This window comes from Amblyraja radiata, chromosome 20 (assembly GCF_010909765.2).
Source record: "Amblyraja radiata isolate CabotCenter1 chromosome 20, sAmbRad1.1.pri, whole genome shotgun sequence".
Taxonomy (NCBI): domain Eukaryota; kingdom Metazoa; phylum Chordata; class Chondrichthyes; order Rajiformes; family Rajidae; genus Amblyraja; species Amblyraja radiata.
In genome coordinates this window covers 13,136,711-13,154,063 of record NC_045975.1, presented here as the reverse complement: position 1 = coordinate 13,154,063, position 17,353 = coordinate 13,136,711, and the positions used below count along the sequence as shown (strand labels likewise).

At 42.0% G+C, this 17,353-nt stretch overlaps 1 protein-coding gene across 6 annotated transcripts in view; it reads left to right on the top strand.

The window, feature by feature from the left end:
* usp47 (ubiquitin specific peptidase 47) overlaps positions 1-17,353 on the top strand; it is a 106,251-nt gene that overhangs the window by 73,495 nt on the left and 15,403 nt on the right. For 4 of the 6 annotated variants that reach the window (XM_033038838.1, XM_033038841.1, XM_033038840.1 and 1 more), the window contains 2 exons: positions 3,807-3,926; positions 6,237-7,026. In XM_033038838.1, coding sequence (XP_032894729.1) covers positions 3,807-3,926; positions 6,237-7,026 — 910 coding nt within the window. The remainder of the gene's footprint in view (positions 1-3,806; positions 3,927-6,236; positions 7,027-17,353) is intronic. The other 2 variants (XM_033038839.1, XM_033038842.1) reach the window with 1 other exon arrangement.

Sequence of the window (17,353 nt, the reverse complement as noted above, 5' to 3'; positions counted from 1 at the left end):
TAGATAGGATAGACAATCAGAACCTTTTTCCCAGGATAGAAAATTAAAAAAAACTAGAGAGCATAGCTTTAAGGTATCAGAGGCAAATGTTAAGGATGATGTGCGTGGCAATTCATTTTACATGGAGGGTGGTATGTGCATAGAATGTGCTGCCGTGATGATAATTGCAGTTAAGAGTCTTTTGGATAGGCATATGGATTTGAAAGGATAGAGATAATGTGGTTCTTTGTACCCCCACCCATATCTAGTTGACCATTTACACCCTAAAACCCCATGATTTCCCTTTCAATCATTCATTTTGACTTTTCTTTAATCCTGTTGACATTTTCCAAGAGTCCTGTAATCGCAAACTTTACGCTATATATTAATGTTTGAATTGAAAGGTAATACAAATTACCTTGTTTCAATGATATTCAAAACTAGCTGGAAAAGAGCTCTACAGAGGATGTTAAGAGTTTGCGATTGATTGTAAACAGGTGAATGGTGGAGAAGACAGATGGAGGACTTTGTGGGAAAATATGTGTTTATGGTTTGGTACAAAGAATAGGAAAAAGAAATGGTGAGAAACTAGTGTTTTGTGTACAGAATCTTCGTAAGTACTGGTTCATGAGACATAGAAAATAAACATGCAGGCAAGCAATCAATTAGGATGGCAATTGTTTATTGTGAGGTGTTTGGAGTGATGTGAACAAAATAACATTGTACTCTGCTACAGTATTGTGACTAGCTTGGGTATCTGAACTGAAAGGGCATTTAAAAGACATTTGGACACCTCTGACCTCTGACTCGAACGACATACTTGGATTCAGTGCAGTGTAGATTGACTCGATTAATTTCTGCCGTGAAAGTGTTGTCTTCAGGAGAAACTTGAAAATTGACGAGATCTGTTTCTTGTGCAATCTGTAATCATAAATACTGGAAATGGGCAATGCTGTTCGGAAAGACGGTAAGACTTCTGGAAAGAAAACACAAGAAAAACCTGCAGACGTTGGAAATCTGAAATGGAAATCAAAAAAATACTGGAACTGCAGGTCAGGTCAGGCAGCATCCGACGAAAGAATCTTGTCAAAACTTCATCTGAAACAGCAGCTAAATTTCTGTAACCTTGTCTGGAAATAGAGTATTTGATCACCGGTGTCCATGGATTAAATGTGTGTGGAGTTGTTCAACAGAGAAGAAAACCTAATTAATTGGCGACACCACACAAATGATCAATAGGATAAAATGGGTTGCAGAAATCCCCACTTGAGAGAATAAAGGAACCTAAATTTTGGTTCAGGAGCCCGGAAAAGATCCAAGTGCTGCAAACTTGACAGACGTCAGGGAAGATTAATATTGGGCCATTTACGCTGACCAATGATGACAGTTTTGTAATTCCAATGCCCCTTCATGCTATGCATGTGTGTGAGTTGATTTCATCTGTTTTCAGTTCTGACCGAGGTGGATGATTGCAATGTTACTGTCTTTCCCTTACGTAGCTGCTGAGTGAGTGATTTGTAAATCAAGGGACCTGAAATTAAGACACAAAGTTATAAGCATTAGACTAGTTGCTGGAGTAACTCAGCGGTTCAGGCAGCGTCTGTGGAAGAAATGGACAGGCGACATTTCGGTTTGGAACCCTTCGTCAGACAGATTCATAGGCAGTACTCGATCGGCACATGTATTTTAAGCACAAGTTTGCTTTTATGCTCACCTCTTCCTTCCCCCCCCCCCCCCCCTCCCATTAATAGTTAGTACCACATAGAACTTATCAAGTTTCTGAATTAATCACAATGGAGGTAAAACTGAGCTGCAGATATGGTTGCCGCACTGGTGACAGGAGATTCACCAGGATGCTACCTGGGATTCAAAACACAAAAGTGCTTGGGGAATTGTGCAGGTCTGGCAGCATCTTTGAAGGGAAATTGATGGACAGCAATGAACAAAATGGAATTGAGGTCATGATTGGACCAGCGGGACAGATTCTGTTTCGTAAGGTCTTGTGCCCCGACCAAGTGTCAACTACACATGACCCATACATAACGCTTCTCTTCACACCACCCACCCACAATCATATACGGCCAGCTACAGCTAAATTTCTCCCACCTTTGTCTTGCTCTCTATTCCCACCCACTCTTCAATCCAGTTACCCTCACGATCATGTGTAGGAAGAAAGAAGGGTCTCGACCCGAAATGTCGCCCATTCCCTTTCTCTCGAGCTGCTGCCGGTCCCGCTGTGTTGCTCAAGCAATTTGTGTCTGCCCTTACTATCGCTGTCTACATGCTGTGCCAGATCCTATCTCCCAGTGAAAAATGCAAAAGACTTGTTCTATTTCCAGATAATCTCTCTCCCAGGTTTCTGCCACACCTTGTTGCCTCTTAGTTATCAAATTTCACGGCAAACTTTCATGTGTTGGTTCCTTTCGATTTGTTTATATGTATGTGAGAGTGTTATTTGGCCACTCGGAGCAGTATTCACCAGTGCTAACTTCATGTTGAATCCGTGTTTGTCCACAGTGTGGAGCTCTCGGCTCTAACATCAATAAATGCATCATTCAGTGCTTTAGTGGTCATGTGCTTGGACACTTTGGCGTGTCCCACATGTTGCTGCAACTGATAAAGATTATCGAGGCAAGCTAACTCATAAATCTGCAGTTTATCTATCTTATACTTATTAGTGTTGTAATGTTATTCTGAGAACATGTCGAAAATTTTTCAGAAGCAGGAATGTTTAGTCTCCTGGTAGCACTTTCTGGCAGTAAACATTTCTGAGAACATTTGGGCTGAACTTACTGATTGTGACAGTGCGCAAGGGCGGCACAATGGCGCAGCGGTAGAGCTGCTGCCTTACAGTGCCAGTGACCCTGGTTCAAACCTGACCTTAGGTGCTGTCTGTACAGTGTTTGCGTGGGGTTTCTCCGGGTGCTCTGGCTTCGACCCATATTCCAAAGACCTTGCAGGTTTGCAGGTTAATAGGCTTCTGTAAATAGTATGTAGGATAGAACTAGTGTACGGGTGATCGTTGGTTGTTGAGGACTCGGTGAGCCCAAGTGTCTGTTTCCAAGCTGTATCTCTAAACTAAACTAAATCTTGTCCATACCGACCAAGTTGGCCCACTGAGCTCATCCCATTTCCTTGCATTTGGCCCATATCCCTCTAAATCCTTCGTATACATTTACCTGTCCAAATGTCCTAAACATCATAATTGTATCCGTTTCACCAACTTTCTCTAGCAGCTCATTCAAGATGCGTACTGCCCTCAAAATGAAAAAGGTGCTCATTAGATCCCTCTATAATCTCTCCTCATCTTAAGCCTATGCTCGCTAGATTTGGAATCCTCTATCCTCTGAAAAAGACTGAGCGTTCACTTTTCCGTAGGCTATAGCATTAATCCTATATGAATCCTGTTTTTATAGTTTCACATTCTCAACACCCCCAGAACCTACCACTGCCTAACAACATCGGCTGCAGGTATCTGAGATGGGAGGGGCGGTCAGTACCTGTGATAGACCGGGCACTATCTCCCACTCGCTGTGATCGTCTTTGTTCCTGGGTGTTCGAGTTGCAACATATGAACAAATGAGCTGAGGAAAGGGCTCAGTCAAATGTTGTCGGGAAGGTGGAAATAAACAAACAAAAAAAACTACTTAAGATCAAATAGGATGCCAAATGCAGTGGTTCAGTTTAGATAGAGAGAATGAATTGAGGAGAGGGGTTGTGGCTCTTTAGTAAAGATGTTTATTTTTAAATAGCGTTTACATTGAATTGCTTGTTTTTGAAAAGCTGTTCCCTAATGGACACCATTTGCCACTTTTTTTGAATTGCAGGCAACAGGACTCTCTGCTGAACACATGCGCATCGTACTGGAGCGCTGTTGCAATGATCTGCGGCTGCTCCATGTGCCCAGCAAAACACTGAAGGCTGAAGGATTCTTCAGGAGTAACAAGGTGAGCGTACAAGATTAATTTTATAAAAGGATTACATTATATTTTTAGAGAAGACCCGAGGGAACTGAATGGCTGGTGATGTATGATTTAATAACAGTGAAGCAAGTAGTGTTAAAACCTTTTGGTGTTAAAAAGCTATATGAGCTGATTAAATACAGATTATAAGATACCATTTTGTTGAAGGGAAATTATTGTCCTTATGATTCAGGCCACTTCACCCATTGAGTCAATGCTGGCTCTCAGAGCAATAACCCAATTATTTCTCAGTAACCTGTTCTCCCATGTGCTCATTAATTCCTGTTGATATTTTGGCCTATGCTAAAGACAATTTAAAGTAACCAACCAACCCAGCTCTTTGGGACATGGGATGAAACAAGGGCATCCAGGGGAAGGCCAGGCAGTCAATGGAAGAACGCACAAACTCCCTCACTGGAGCTGTACTATACTTGCATAGATAGATAGACAATAGGTGCAGGAGTAGGCTATTCAGCCCTTCGAGCCATTTAATGTGATCATGGTTGATCATCCACAATCAGTACCCCATTCCTGCCTTCTCCCCATACCCCTTGATTCCACTAGCCCAAAGAGCTCTATCTAACTCTCTTTTGAATGCATCCAGTGAATCGGCCTAAACTGCCTTCTGAGGCAGAGAATTCCACCAATTCACAATTCTCTGTGGAAAAAGTCTTTCCTCATCTCAGTTGTGTAGCTAATTGTGAGATCAAAGAACTCCAGATGCAGGAATCTTGCGCAAAATTTGCTGGAAGCTCTCAGTGGTCAGGCCGCAACTGTGGAGGGAATGGACAGGTGATGTTTTGGTTTGGGTTCAGTCTGAAGAAGGGTCCCGGCATGAAAAGTCACCTGTCCATTCCTTCCACCGATGCTGCCTGACCCGCTGAAATCCTCTAATAATTGTGAGATTAATTGGGTATTATATATGAAGGACACTTGCTTGTGTGTGTGTGTGTGTGTGTGTGCGCTTGCTTGAATGTGCGTGCACTCGTGTGTAAGTGACGTGCATATAAGAACATGTTCCCAGTAGAATGTACGGCATTATTCTTTAGTCCGTGTAATATGATATTGCAGTTTAAATAATTAATTTCCTTTGGGGAACCAATTGATTAAGCCTTTATACTTCAAATAACCTGTGTATTTTGATGTATTTTGAAGATCAAGAAATCATTAATTCCAAATCATTAATGCATTCAGAATTTTACTACATGCAATGATCCAAATCATTAATAATAGGCAACGACAGATTTGCAATCCTACTGAGATTTGATAATAGCAAGAAGCTTTTCAGACAATGTAATTATTTTGAATTAACAGATGTGGCACATAATTTGTGCACTGCAAACTGGCTTCGGCAACGTTTTAAATTGGCCCTAGTGTGTAGGATAGTGGACAGTGGGCCAAAGGGCCTGTTTCGTGCTGTACCTCAAAAGTCTAAAGTAATATTCATGCCATAAGTGTGCACCCCATCCATCCCCATCAAGCTGTTTCTACAGGATGCTCCACCTGCAAAATAAATTGCACGATTATTTGACTGTTATTATCGGCTCGCAAACCTGTAATCTCTTATCACCAACACAGCAGGTCATGGGAACACCACTTTTTCGTAGATTCTACTCCAAGTTGCACACTGTCCTGACTTGGAAATGTATCTCAATTCATTCATTGTTGTTGGATCATCTTGGAGTACCTTCCTCAACAGCTTTGGGAGAGTACCATCATCCGACTATCTGGGGTGATTCAAGAAAGCCGGAGACAGCAAAGTGCTGAAACTTTGAAATAACAAAATGCTGAAATTGCTCAGCAGACTGGGCAGCATCTGTGGAGCGAAATCTGCTGTCAACAACTGCAAAATTAGCTGTGTTTCTCTCTCTACCGATAATGGTTCGTGATAAAATTATCAAAAAAAATAGCATTGCTACCAGTATTCCTTTAGTGAATTCGTGAAAAACCCATAACTATAGATTCGTGAGAGTGCTCAACGCACCTTACAGAGCCAGAGACCTGGATTCAATCCTGACTACGGGTGCTGTCTAGTTTCTGGCCTAAATCATAAGGAGTTTGTGTGTTCTCCCCATGAGCACGTGGGTTTACTCCGGGTGCTCCGGTTTCCACACTCCAAAGACTTAGAGATTTTAGATTAATTGGCTGTTAAATTTGTAAATAGTGCATGCTTGCGTCTGTCTGTGTGTGTGTCTGTGTCTGGTTGGCATGAACTCGGTGGGCCGAAGGGCCAGTTTCTGTGCTGTATCTCTAAATTAACTAAACTAAACCAACCTGGGTCATCTTATGTTCCAGATATTTGTTGAAAGCTTGGACATGCAGGATAATCAGGCACCGTTCACCGAATCACAGCTCTGGCATCTACTGGACCAGCATGCCAACACCATTCGGCTTTACGTGTCGTTGCCAGAACAATCACCAGGGTCCCAAGGGCTGCATCAAAAAGCTGCCGGAGACCCAGTCAATCAAGAAGGCAGCTGTGAGTCTGCAGGAACGTCTTCTGCTTGCAGGAAGCCCGTGGAAGCCATTTTGGAGGAGAGCACAGAGAGACTGAAGAACCTTTCACTGTTGCAGCACCAGCAACAGTTGTCCTGCACTTTGGGAGGGAATGGTGATGGGATGAAAAGTGCTGAAGGCAGTGACTTTGAGACCATCGAGTCCCCGTCGCAAGAGACTGAATTGTCGGCCTCTGTGGACAACAGGGAATTGGAAAACCGGATTCCCTCCTCCGATGCCGAGGTCCCGCTGCAGTCTGAGGAGAGGTCCGACTCGGACGTAAACAACGACAGGAGCACCAGCTCCGTGGATAGCGATATCCTCAGCTCCAGCCACAGCAGCGACACTTTGTGCAACGCAGACACGGCCCCCGTTTCCCTGAGCAACGGCCTGGACTCTCACAGCATCACGTACAGCCGCCGCTCGAAGGCTAGCGAAGGGAAGAAGGAGACCTGGGACACGGCGGAGGAGGACTCGGGAACGGACAGCGAGTACGACGAGAATGGGAAGTGCCGAGGATTAGCGCGGTACATTTACTTCAGAGCAGAGCACTTCACATCTGAAGATGGATCAGGTGATGGACAGAAAAGTATGTTGCATCCTGTGTTAAGTGCTTATAAAAGGAACTTTTATGTTGTCTGCTGGTAGAATTATGTGTCCTCTAACGCCACCAACCTGCTAAATAATCAATAATTTAAATCCAAAATGCAGTGAAACTCCTCCCTTCCCTTGTAGCATTGTGCTATTACTTGTTCCAGAAAGAAAATTTGTATTTGCATTTTTATGATTATTACCTCTCATCACATTCACTTCTTGAGACATAGGTGTTACTGAGCTAGTATTTATCGCCGTCCAAATTGTGCTTGGTAGTGAGCCGCCTGAAACCTAAGAGTACTTTTTGAAGAAAGTCTGACAATAGTATTAAGAAGAGTCATAGAGCTGTACAGCATGGAAATAGGCCCTTCAGCTCACATTGTCTATGTTAACCATTCTGGGTTTGTCACACTTGGCCCTCATTTGGTTCATAACCTTCTAAACCCTTCCTATCCATATACCGGTTCAAAAGCCTTTTGAATTTTGTAATTGTCTCTGCTTGTACAGCTTCCTCTTGCACCAAAATGCAGAGCCTGTGGTATCTCTTAAATCTCTCCCTCACCTTGAGTCTATGTCCTCCTGTTTTAGAATCCTCTAGTGAGTGTTCTTTTTATCCATGTTCCTCATGATCTTGTACACTTCAATAAGTCAACACTCGGTCTCCTCCCCTCCAAATGTCCCATCCTCTCCCCACAACTCAAGCCCACAAGCCTAGGTAACATCCTGGTAAATCCCTTCTGCACTCATCTCAATTTAATGACATAATTCCTATAGCTGGGCAATCAGAACTGCACACGGTACTCTGAATGTGGTCTTTGCCAACTTTTACGATTTAGACCCAGCAATGATAAAAAGACTGGCATCGTTGTAGGTGGCAAAGGAGGGAACGTACAGGTGGTGGTGCTGTACGTCCCTGGTGCCCTTCAAAATAAGGAAATGGTCCGAGGCACTTTATGACCCCAGACATTTCACAGCAGTGATAGTTAGCAAGCAAAATTTGACCCTGCACCATATAAGGAGATATTAGAGCAGTCAAACTTAATGAAAGTTGAAATATTTAAGCTTCTTAAAAGAGGAGAAAGGCAGAAAACAGTTTGAAGAGGTTGATTGCAGATGTGCTAACATTGAATTAACGGAGTGGAGTGAACTGGGATTATTGCAGGAAAGTGACACCAGGCTGTAAGATTGGCTGTGATGGCTTTGATTAGTACGGGTGTCAGGGGTTATGGGGAGAAGGCAGGGGAATGGAGTTGGGAGGGAGAGATAGATCAGCCATGATTGAATGGTGAAGCAGACGATGGGCCAAATGGCCTAATTCTGCTCCTATCTTATGATATTAACAATGGGGCAGATCTCAAGGGGCCAAATAGGCTGCCTTTCCTCCCTATCTTGTAACAATAGGAACTGGCCCTTCAGCTCACTGTGTCAATCATGATGCAGATCTATTTAATCCCATCTGCCTGCACGTGGTCCGTATCTCTCCATTGCCTGTCTGATTATAAACCCGTCTAAACGTCCCATAAACATTGCTATCATAACTGCTTCTACCACATCACCCTTTAGCAAATTGCTTGCAGCTGCTCCTTCATCTGCTGCTCCCTGCTCACTCCATCCTCCTCCACAAAGTTGCCTCTTTATACCCCTCCCCCGCCCCGCAGCATTATTTACTCCCATTATTATGTAGTTCAGACAAGGAAATTGGAAACCCACTAATATTGGAGCTAAGATTATGTTTAAAGCCTGTTCTTTCTGATGTCAGTATAAGCAATCATTCTGCTCTTCGTAATGTGGATGCTAAAAAAATGAATGAAAAATGGTAATTTCCTGTAGCTTTTTGATGTTGGCACGGATACTTAAAGCAGTTGCTAACCTGTGGAGAAAATTCTCCTGACAGAACAAATGAACCTCATATGTACATCTTAGCAACGGACAACCGATCACCCACATTACACATCTTGGCAGTAGAATAATAAAATTGTACATTTGGTAATCCTGCTTACGTAAAATTTGCCATGAGTAATGCCACAGGAATTGTGCTGGTTTATTTAAAAATGCCAGAATTACTGAGTAAGTGGATTAAGAAGGATGCTGTATTCAATTCTGCCGTTACTGTGCTGTTTAAATGGTTCTACTGTTTAAAAATTGAAGTCCAAAGACTTTTTCCTAAAGATAATCTGCTCACTCAGTAGAGATGTGATAACTGCCAACAATCTTTACGCCACTGTCTTCCCTCCTGACCTTCAAGTTAGAGCTGCAATTGGTTTTGGTTTATTATTGTCACATGTACTGAGATACAGAGGCAGTACTGAGATACAGTGGCAAAACGTTGTTTGTGTGCTATCCAGGCAAATCATGCCATTACATGAGTGCTATCATCCCTTACTTGAGTACAATGGGTAGTGCCAAAAGAGAAAATAAACAGAACGCAGAATGTGGTGTTGCAGCTATAAAGTCCAGATATTAATTGGCCATAAACTCTTCCCATATGAAGTGTCCATTCAAGAGTCTGATAACAACAGAGAAACAGTTCTTTAGTCTGGTGGGATGTGGTTCAAGCTTTTTCTTTTTTCTGCCTGATGGGAGAGGGGAGAAAACCAAGGTGGCTGATCCTTGATAATGTTGGCTGTTTTCATCAGTCAGCGTGAAGTGTAGATGGAGAGAGGCTGATTTGCACGATGGACTGGGCTGTGTTCACTACTCTGCAATTTTTTTTGTGCTCCTGGGCAGAGCTGTAACAAACTGCGGTGCGTCCTGTTTGGATTTTTTTTAATGGTCATCTGTAGAAATCTGTAGGAGTCACTGTAGAATTTCATGAGCCTTCCGAGGAAGCAGAGGCTTTGGTGTGGTTTCATGGCTATACCGTCAATGTGGTTGGACCAGGACAAATAGCTGGTAATGCTTTCACCCAGGAACCTGAACCATTTCCACCATTGGTACAGACTGTGGTGTGCACCCCAACCCTGCTTCCTGAAGTTAATGACCAGTTCCTTTGTCTTGCTGACATTGGGAGAGACGTTATGTTGAAAACGTGTTACTAAGTACTCTATCTCTTTCCTGTACTCCGTCTTGTCATTGTTCAAGATCCGGTGGTGACGTCTGCAAAGTTGTAAATAGAGTTAGAACAGAATTTGGCCGCACAGTTGTGAGTGTGTGGGGGATGTAGTAAGAGGCTGAGAATGCAACCTTGGACGGCTAAAAAATATCCAGGAGGATTCTTGGTTGCCTTTCCTTAGTGACTGCAGTCTATATGGCAGGATATCAGGTATCCAGTTGCAGAGAGGTGTGCTGAGTCCTGCATCCAGGAGTTTAGTTGGAGTTATTGTGTTGATGGCAGAACTGGAGCCAAGAAATTACAAATGTGACCGTGGTGTTTTTGCTACCCAGATGATACTCGGTTCTTGTGTGGTTGGTGATGAGAATATTGAAGTTAGAAGTGATCCTGTAGGGTAATATGTGGTTGGAGAGCCAAGGCAACAACTGAAGGCATATTGTTTGCGACAGATATAGGCTGACGCTGGAGTATGATTTTGGGATGATAGGTGTGGTTGCAGCAAGTTCAGAGGCAGGTGGCAATCCCACAGTTTCTTCAATACCAATGAGGGAAATTCAGACTCAAAACGCTGTAAATGGGCAGTACAGTGGCACAGCTGGTAAAGCTGCCTTCTCTCAGCACCAGAGACCCAGGTTCGGTCCTGACTTTGTAGTGTTTACACTTTCTTCCTGTGACCGCCTGGGTTTTCTCCAGGTGTTTCGGTTTCCTACCGCATCCCAAAGACGTGTGGGTTTGTAGGTTAACTGGTCTCTTTAAAATTGCCCCTAATGTGTAGGTTAAGTGGGACAACATAGAATCAGTGTGAACGGGAAATCAATGGTTGGCGTGGACTCGGTGAGTGATGGTCCTGTGTATCTACTTGTAAGCGCCTTGAGTATTAGAAAGGCGCTATATAAATCCCATCCATTATTATTATTATTATTATCCATTATTATTATTATTATTTACACTGAAATAAAGATATTTACCGTGGAATGCAGGTATAAAAACTATAAAAATATCAGTATCACAACAGATCAGGCAGCACCCGTGGATAGAAAAACAGTTTTTATATTTTATTTTATATTCATGCCATTTAATTTTTTTTTTAAACCTCAAAACTGTTTTTGTTCTTCAAAGCATCAATAGTTATTATGGAAATCGTTCAAAATACTTTTGATGCATTAAACAAACTGTGTGGGCCACAGACGTTTAGACTGCAAGGGACAAATACGCCTTCACTTCTTAGAATTTGCTTTTGTGGTCAGACTGCTTTAAGGTGCTGTCCAAGCATAATCACTCCCTGAATTGCACTTCAGCATCAGCAGGTATTCATTTTTATGGCTGGCTTGGACACAAATAGGTTATTGAGAATCAAGCTTTCAAAGTAATTTAATTAATTACCTCCACTTTTCTGCATTAGTTATTTTTCTAAGAGACTGTTCTATAAGCTGAATCCGCACACAGTATTTATAACAGAAATGCCTTCAACTGGTTAGGCACTAATTCTGGAATTCTCCCACCTTAACAATGTTCTTGACATTTTTGCTGACTAATCCTTGTGTGTCAATTTACATTTAATAACCACCTCTGAAGCTTTGGAAAAGACCACTTAGGGGTTTGAAGAAAGGTCTTTGGCCAGAATTGTTATTTGTTCTTCTTCCCTCAGATTCTGCCTGACCAGCTGAATATTTCCAACATTTTCTGTTTTTACTTCAGGCAATGTAACTCATTGTGCTTTTGCAGAATTTATCACCAACCTTAGACATTTCTCCACGTAATTGCCTTTACCCTAAATCCCTTAATAACATTTTGTTAATTTCAGCTTCAGAATTAATAATTAGCCCAGCATTTTCAGCAATTTGCAGAGGAGAATTCTAGATTTCTCCCAATTTGTGTAGAAGTGTTTCCTGCCATCAAGTGTCAGACTGTGTCCATCATACCCTAGATAGACACAAAATGCTGGAGTAACTCAGGTTGCATCACTGGATAAAATGAATGGGTGACGTTTCGGGTTGTGACCCTTCTTCAGATTCGGGAGAGGGAGACACAGAGATAAAGAAGTATCCGACTCTACTCCATACGCTACTCTGCCAGCAAAATCAGTTTCTGTCACTCTATCAGTTCTCCTTGATGTCTTGAATGCTTTGATCACATCACACTTTCATCTTCTAACTCGGTCTTTGTATTTTAATCTTTGGGTTGAGCAACATTCTGAAAGATATGCACTGCTTTCCATCCTGGGTCAGTATACCCTTCCTAAAATGTGTTGCCCACGACTAAAAACAAATGTTAAGGAGGTGTTATCTAATCCTAACGCCACAACATTGTGTTCTGATTGTGTCCAGCATTCTTTAAGCCTTTTTAATAGTTCCTGCACCTATCTGTGACATATTAGTGATCCACGTACAATTAAGACTTTCTGAATGTCAACACTTTTTAGTTTCTCATGATTTGAAAATTATTCTAGACTGCTATATTTTTTCCATGATAAATGACCTCAAACTTATCTGTCTAAGTGACTAAATGTGTCAGAAGGAATTGCAGATACTGCTTTAAACCGAAGATAGACTCAAAATGCTGGAGTGACTCAGCAGGACAGGCAGCATCTCTGGAGAGAAGGAATGGGTGAAGTTTCGGGCTGAGACCCTTCTTCAGACTGAAGAAAGGTTTCGACCCGAAACCCAACCCATTCCTTCCCTCCAGAGATGTTGCCAGTTGCCAGACAGCATTTTGTGTCTTCTGTGTATGTGACTGATCTTGTAAGGACTGGCAAAGACATGATGGGCCAAATGGTGTCCTGTACTGTAACAGTTCGTTATGTCCATTTGTCATAATTATGACCATTCAGAGTTCCATAGGGTATAGGACAGTACAGAAACAGTCCCTTCGGCCACTGGGTCCACGCTGACCACAATGCCAGTTTAAACTCATCCCACCTGCCTGCACATGGTCTGTATCGCTGCATTCCCTCATGTGCCTGTATAAATGCCTTTTAAATATCACTTGACGGTATGTTTCCAGTACCTACCACTCTCAGTGCTCATAAATCGTTCAACCTTTCCTCTCTATCTTTAAAGCTATGCCTGTAGTAGTTGCAAAGAGATGTGGCAGTTACTGCAGTCTCGCTTTGCGTCATACATAAATAAATGACTTCTGATGCCATCATCCAACTAGTTTTTTTTTTTAAAAGACGCTTGAGCATATACTCTACTTTGACCCCCTTTGAACCAGATTAATAAAACTTTTGTTCTCCAAGCACAAACTTCAGCTGATGCTCTCTAATGAGATGTGATATTATGCCTTCTCCAATTCTTATCAATAATGTCAGTTAGAGATTCCTCTGTTCATTACTGTGGTCAACTTAAATTAAATATATATGGTTCGGAATAACAATCTGTGCGCAAATTCATGCAGACTCCCCCTGTCCACTCAAAATACAATACAATACAATACAATACAATACCATTTATTTGTCATTTGAACCTCACATGAGGTTCAAACGAAATTTGGTTTCTGCAGTCATACAAGAAAAGAACCAAGACACACACCAACACAATTTACACAAACATCCATCACAGTGAATCTCCTCCTCACTGTGATGGAAGGCAAAGTCTTGTCTCTCCCCTGCTCTCCATTCTTCTCCCGATGTCAAAATCAAAGCCAAAGCCAAAAGTATTCATTCTTCCTGAATTACAGACGCATGTACTTTTATGTCTACATGATACTCGTCTATAGTTGCTGAGCTTTTTCATTGACCCAATACTCCTCTAAGTAGAGTAGTGTTAGCGGCACTTACTATACTAAAGGAACAGTTATTGGATCAAAGGGATACAGGGAGGTTCCAACCTTTCATGGTCTGGGTTGGAACAGTCTGATCTTTGTTATTTGTTCATTCTACACTCCATTTTGGAACAGAATCTATCAGAATAAAATTATTTTATAAAGTAAAGAGGATTAAATGTCATTGAAATGTCATGGAAAGGTGTCGAGCATTTCTTAAAGGCTAGTGGAATGCTGGCATTTCTTAAAGGCTAGTGGAATGCTGGCTTTTAGAGAACTCTCATACACTGAGTTATGGGCCTGTCCCACAGAGGTGATTTTTCAGGCGACTGTCACGCACACACAGATGCACACACAGACACACACACAGACACACCCACAGACACACCCACAGATACACACAGATATCGCTTCCTTCACCAGCCCGTTATTCAGGCGGCGGACAGGGCAAGCGGGGGGAGCGCTGTCTGAGTGAAATTCACACAGTGCAAAGCCAATGTGATACAGATACACACTGCGATGAACAGAAAGGTTGGCGCTGTAATTAAGACGGTGAAAGCACAGTGTACGGGAAGGTGAACGTAAGTCCTTTAAAGGGGGGGGAGAAGGAGTGGAGGCAACTTTTAAGAAGCCAGAGATACACGGTTGTGAAGCTCGGCGAACATTAACATTACCTGTCGGTTATCCTTGGTTCTGAAAACTACTGCTTATGTTTTTTTCTCCCAATGAGCCAATGAAATTCACCGGTCAGCACCGGCTACAATCTACGAGAACCTACGACAACCTTCGACCTCCTTGCGACACACCTACTGCACGGGAATTCTCGCTACTCTCCATGGCGGCTTAATTCTGGTCGCCGCTAATTATTCAACACGTTGAAAAATTTGCGGCGACCATAATGAGGCAGCAACTAGTTCCCAGAATGCAGGAACTCGTCACGACCATGAAGGCGACTCCCCAGCAACCACCCGCGAACATGTGGCGGCCATGTGGTGACCGCATAGTCTCTTGCAGTCGCCTAAGTGGGACAGGCCCATTAGACTGCAGCTGTACAAAGTTGTGGTTAGACAATAGCTGGAGACTTGAGAGGACTTCTGAGCTCCACATGATCGATTTTCTGGGAAACGTGCAAACTCCAAATTAGATTATGGGAAGAAATTACGCAAACTGTAAATTACTAAGTAATGTGATTAAAGGTTTTAAGATAGCAGGGGAAACTGAATAGGGATCTCTTTCATCATGAAAGAGGAATCCAGATTGGAGCCAGCTTTCTCTAGAGACAGTGGTGGAAATCTTGAAGTACAGTACTTCAATAGATAAATGTTGATTCGCGGTGAACCAGTTTAAAATCAGCGGATTCTGGATATTGCTCTGCTCCTGTTTTAGTGTTTTTAATGTTTTTTTTTAATTGTTTTTACTCTCTCTTTTAATGTTTTTATTATCGTGTAATAATTTTTTGTCCATGATTAGTCATGTACAGCACTTTGTTGCAACAGTGGTTGTTTTTAAAGTGCTCTATAAATAAAGTTATTATTATTATTAAGAGGGCTGATCCGTGGGTGGATGCTGCTGGGACGCAAGTCGGGGCTTGATCAACCCCGGCTGGGTCGCCTACGCGAGGGTGTCTTATGTTGTGGGACCCGAAACACCCGATGACCCCAGGTCACATCACAGGATGCATCCCAGCGCATCTAGAAGATGTATCTTTCACACTGCTCAACACAATTCCTCCTACAATAAGTTTGCATACAAAATAAATATTTAGTCTGTTCCATCTAATCCTTTTTTAAATTTAAATCGTCATGTCCATGTGTTTGTTTTCTATCTCCTAGGATCTGTGCAATTATTCGTACTGCATTTTATTTCAGTGTAATATTGCCAGTTACAGAGTCAGCAGACCATGGATATTTCAGTTAGGCACATTGCATTCTTGAACTTTTGACAATCTCTGTGCTCCTCCCCCTCCTCTATCATTCTGCGAAGTCATTCTTTTTAAACGCTTTAAGTCACTGCTTTATTTTCCAGGTCAAAACACTGGTGTGAATTAATTCTTATTATTTAATGTCGGCTTGGAGGTGTTTTATCACTGCAATGGCTTGAAGTGCAGTTCATCACTTGTACTAAACACTGTGATAGACGCCCATTATATGCCCACTTTATTGTGCTTATTTTCAATCTAATGTATCATTGCTTTTAACTAGGTCTTTGAGCTTGTGGATCTTTGTCAGGAAGTAAAAGATAACATTGATTGATAAGTAAATGATGAGATAAGTCCTCATTACATGGGTAAATGTTGATTGGCAGCTGTACTATGTTTTATCTTTAAGGACTATAATAATCAGTCGGCATTTCCCAATAATACTCCCTGTTGATTCTAGCTATTTCCAAATGTTTTCAACACAATCCAAGTTTATTTAGATTTTTCTAACACTCAATTGAAAATTCGCCATAATTCCTGGCTAGAACATTATAATTCAGCTGCCTGAACATACTAATCTCTGCCAACACGAGATCCACATCCCTTTATTCCCTGCATATCCATATGCCTATCAAAAAGCCTCTTAAATGCTACTATCGTATCGGCCCCCACCACCACCACCCTTGGCAGTGCACTCCAGGCACCCACCACTCTGTGTACATTTTTTAATGCTCCACGTGTGTCTCTGTTAAACTTTCTCCTCTGACCATAAAGCTATGTCCTCTAGTCTTTGATATTTCTACTCTGGAGGAAAAGGTCCTGACTGTGTACCCTATCTATGTCTCTCATACTTTTATACACTTCTATCAGATCTTCCCTCAACCTCTGATACAGTAGACGAGGTTCACCGGCCACACACATTGCATAAGGATCTGCCCTCTAAGAATTCTGCTATGAAACTAACATTGTAGAATCACAGATGCTGCAAACTATTCTGAATGAATACAATTGAAAAATATTTTAAGAATCCCGGGTTCTGGATGTTAATCACTCTAAACCTGTTGCAAATAAAAACATAATAAATACTGTCCAGTGAAATAGAACAATCATTAGACAAGAAGCATTTAACAGGAAACAAACCAGGGTAAAATTGGAAGACTATTTCCTGATTGCTCATCCATAGAAAATCACATGGATATTCTATCCCTCATTCCTGGACCTGGTATTTGCTGGCACTACTACTTTTCTGCCCTTTCTCCAAGCACTCGGAAGTCTTTTCCTATTTGAAACTTGTTGAGGAATCTACTCCTAACGCTCTTTCGGGCTTTCAAGGCCATGACTATAACAAAATAACTGCCCTCATCTTTGACGTTTGCTAAATGGCCATTAATCTGCATCCTCTGATTACCAATCCTCCTGTTGCTGGAGATTTCACCAAAGCTGTACAATATCCTCCTTTAACCATCTCTGTCATAAGGAGATTAATATCAATATCTACATTTTTTCTTGAATGGAACCATTTCAAAATCACTTTGCAAAGGCCCTGGTATCCACCCCTGAGTGTTGTCCAGAATTATTTAAGGTAGTTTT